We start from the raw sequence: 4,157 nt of genomic DNA, 5'->3' as shown, positions 1-4,157 counted from the left end.
CTAAGTACACGGGTGCTTTCGCATTTCGCCCCCATCGAAATGTGGCCGCCGTGGCCGGGATTTGATCCCGCGACCTTGTGCTCAGCAGCCCAACACCATAGCCACTAAGCAACCGCGGCGGGTCGGAAATTTAGTTAGGTGAACCAATGCCCTCAGAGAAAAGTACAATTCAGTGCTCAGCAATAAGGCTGATGTTAATACCGGTCGTCGAATGACAGTGTTCCAGGCCATCTGCTCTTTGTAGTACCCGACTTTCTTGGACTGCGTGGACACCTTTTCCTTCGACAAATCTTGCCACAGATGCACGGCGGCTGGGGTCACGGAACGCTGTGGACGTGCATCGGCAGGCGACGTTGACGTGCTACAACTCGGGGACTTCATATTCGTGTAAAAGTGATGGAAAAGAGATACGGACGCAAGGAAACCGCAAAGCACGGCATAGCTTGGAACGAAATCCATTCGACACGGCAACGATTTTCTTGATATTCAAATTATTATCTTGCATTAAGGAGTGCAAGTGACTGTAACATTTTTATTTAACTTGCACAGGGCAAATGTGATTTGGGTAGGGAACTGCATGCAGGGGCGTAGCAAAACAGGTACGACTCGGTTCTGTAGCCTTGGCTGCACTGCTACAGAAAGTTGTCGCCAGGTATATTGTTACCGGCGGCCACAGCATCTCCAGCCGCGTGGGCGATCTGCGCTTCCGAGGGTGGTGAGGTGGGGATGGCTACTCTTCTGCGCGGTGTCAGCTGCTGAGGTCACTCCACGGCCGGCGTGTGTGACGGGAATCATTGCTCCTGCAAGGGGCGGTGACGAGCGGCTTCGAGTAAGGCTCGATGTGAGGCTCCCTTGGGTGTTGACGGCGCTGACACTGGTGGCGCAGTTTTGGCGCGACGAAGGGCCGCTCTCGTCGTTCGTGGAACCAAAGCGTGCGAAGAAAAGCGTAGTGCCGCGCAAGACGGGCTGTGCGCCGACGATAGCTCAAGTATGGCGCCAGGGCAGCGCGCGTCGTCTGCGTGGAAACAAATCGCTGCATGAGCTGTACCTGCATAGCAGCTGCTGTGAATCACGCCCACGCGTCACCCACGCGCTGTCGCTCGCGATCTCCCAATGAGCGAGGCAGTTGCAGCACACTTTTCTTTGTTGGGAATGTGCAGCACAAGACAGATCGTCCGCGTCAGCTTAGATGTCGCGAAATGAAGACACGCATACAGCTGCGCTCAAATTTCGCATTAGGGAGTGTCGTAATGGTCGGTGAATTTTTTCAGAACTGTGCAAGCGCAAGGAATACAGATGAAAAAAGGCACACACGCACACAGGCACTGTGTGTGCCTGTGTGCCTGTGCGTGTGTGCACACACGCACACAGGCACTGTGTGTGTGCGTGTGTGCGTGTGTGTACGTGCGTGTGCGTGTGTTTATAGTGACTGCCGCAGTGCCGTCATTACAGCTTCGTCATCCAACCGCTGTCTTGCCATCGTCATCACGCCATCATCGTCGCACAGTCCATGTCATCCCATCGTCGTCACGCTAACGTCGTCATACAGTCGTTTTCATCCCATTGCTATCATGCCTTTGTCGTGCCGCTACCGTTGTAGCATCATCCTGATTTTAGAAACCTTATCCAATTGTCATCATGCCGTCATCGTCTATCGGCTTCATAGTTCCATAAACGCCGTTCATTCTTCATCACTCTATCGTAATCATGCTGTTTTCATTCAATCGGAATCATGCCGCTGTGGTCAGGCCATCGTCGATCACCATTGTGAAGTTGTTGGGACGGAAACTTGAAGGCGGCGTCGCCCCTTGTCTTTGCGTCTTTCCGGGCTTTCGAAGCCTCCCCTCACGGCAAGAGTTTTCTTTTTTGGTATTGTGTAAATATAATTTACTTGCACGTAAAGCTCGAATAAATTTTCAAATCAGCGCTGTGGTTTTAGAACGATAACTTTACAACTCCAGGCGCAGACCAAGAAAACACCTGTTTCCGTAAATATGACTTTCAAGCTCAGCCAAGATCAAACTGTAACTTAGCTTGCCACTATACGGCGGCTGCCGCCTACGCCGCGCGGGCGCCCGTAGTTTCAAAGCGATCTGCGATGTGCACAAATTGCGCCAAGTGCTCGTACCTTCGTATGCGCTGTGCTTTCGATGCGTAGTTGGCGTTGAAACAAGACGCCGCGTGGCGGTCAATTCGCTTGCTGCTGTTGCCGCGCCGAGCAGCGCCTGTGTTTTCTTGTAGTACAAGTGTATATAGATGCGGTTGTTGCTGATGGAGCCGAGCGGCGCCTGTGTCCTTTGCCAAAGCAAGCAAAGCCGTGCTAATGCTCTACAAACCTGGTTTAACCGCGGTCGTCCCCGTCACAAGTAGAAACTTGCGATTCGTTCCTGAGGTAAATATTCGGAAAACTTACTCAATGGCTTCTGATTATGAGGCACGCCGTAGTGGAGGACTCCGGAAATTTTGACCACCTGGGGTTCTTTAACGTGCACCTAAATCTAAGCACACGGGTGTTTTCGCATTTCGCCCCCATCGAAATGCGGCCGCCGTGGCCGGGAGCACTTACCCGAGTATGGCGGCCTACGAGTACGCACTGACAGGCTTCGACAACTTTCTCGAACGGAGGCGCTTCGCTTTCGTCGAGCCTATGCCCGCCACTCGTGTGTGCTTCCTCTGTGGTCTGGTGCCTTCCTGTACTCTGGTGTTGCCTTGTGGTCACGTGTTCTGCAAGCTCTGCAAAGGCCAGATCGAAAATGAAGCGATGTGCCCACAGTGCCCTTTCGACAGCTCGACGTTCTCTCACGCCAACATTGTGACGCTGAACTTCTCTCAGTGCGACGTGGAACAGCGTCGCGTTCTATGCGTGGCAGGCGGTTCGAAGTGCGGCTTCAGAGGGACACTGTGCGAGTTGAGGAGTCATCTGGCCGAATGCGACCGCGACGAAGTGATGTGTGCCAAGTGTCAGCGCTTCGTCCTTCGTAACGTTTTGGTCGACCACAATCGGCAATGCTCTAATGGAACCTTCCAATGTCAAGGGGCGAGAGGCACAGGGCCGCCTACTGCTGTCGAGAAACTGGCAGCCATCAAGAAGGACGTGGAAACTTTGCAACGACTGGCGTTGGAGGGAGACCCGAAGAAGGAGAGCACCTACGTCAGCATCACCAACTCTTTAATGGAACACGTGGCCGAGTTTGGTCGCGAGTTCCTACAGGTTCAAAAAAGAGTTGGTGGAGAGGAACGCCGCTCGCTCTTTCAAGCTTTGAAGAAGGTGCCAGTCGCCCCAGGACCATGCCGAGCTGCTTCTAAGTCTGGCATGGTTGATACGACGTGTGTTTTTAGACATGTGCACACGATGCATAACTTGGTCAAAGCCACAAAGAAGGAGCACAGTATAGCCAGCGGCCTCTGCACTCTTGGGGGCTATACATTTTGCGCCTGGTGCCGCTTCGACCCGAACCAAGGCGAAGATGTTCGCATAAGTTTTGTGCTGTCCTTGCGATGGAGTGAGGGGAACAACACCGTTGCTTGGCCATTTTCTAAGAAGGTCACCTTGACCCTCATTCACTCCGTGGATGCGGCAAAAGAAATCAGGCTGCCTCTTTTGGAGACGGAATATAAGACCAGCTCCAGGAAGCCTATTGCTGGTGTTTGCAACCCGGGATATAAGACAGCGTTTCTAGAATGGAAGTACATCCTACAGCTCGGTTACGCCAACAAAACGAATCTCTACGTGAATGTAGAATTTGAGTAGCACGCACATATATTTTCTTTCGTTGTTTGACAATTTAAAGTTTTCTAATCAAGGTTCGATAAACGACCGTTACGAAGCACTGGGCTTGTTCTGGATAGTTCGTTCCCGTGTGTTTATTGCGCAATAAGATGGAGAAGACCAAACGGTAGTTTGGACTGCGGGGTGAATTATTAATATCACTTGATTTTATTATATCACTTGCGCACGTTCCCTGAATGACCTTTGAAGGGAACGCGAGCAAAAATTAAAGAAAAAAGAAGGATAAGGGTGTACACACGGTGGCTCATATTACCGCGTGTGGTTGTGACAATCGATTTTCTGAGACTACTATTCTGGGCAGGGGCGGCAACGCCTCTTCCAGGCTTGCACTTGAGGCCTTATTTATCAAGAATAACAGATATAGGTG

The 4,157-nt window shown here is 51.8% G+C and overlaps 1 protein-coding gene across 1 annotated transcript; it reads left to right on the top strand.

Annotated features, from left to right (window-relative positions):
- The first annotated feature begins 2,572 nt into the window (after positions 1 to 2,572).
- On the top strand, positions 2,573 to 3,751 carry LOC139052056 (uncharacterized). Its single transcript, XM_070529125.1, has one exon. The coding sequence runs from the start codon at positions 2,573 to 2,575 to the stop codon at positions 3,749 to 3,751; it is 1,179 nt and encodes a 392-aa protein (XP_070385226.1).
- The last annotated feature ends 406 nt before the right edge of the window (positions 3,752 to 4,157 follow it).

The sequence above is a fragment of the Dermacentor albipictus genome, unplaced genomic scaffold (genome assembly GCF_038994185.2).
Source record: "Dermacentor albipictus isolate Rhodes 1998 colony unplaced genomic scaffold, USDA_Dalb.pri_finalv2 scaffold_17, whole genome shotgun sequence".
In the NCBI taxonomy this organism is placed as follows: Eukaryota; Metazoa; Arthropoda; class Arachnida; order Ixodida; family Ixodidae; genus Dermacentor; species Dermacentor albipictus.
The sequence above is the reverse complement of the archived record's forward strand: the minus strand, read 5'-3'. Positions and strand labels throughout refer to the sequence as shown.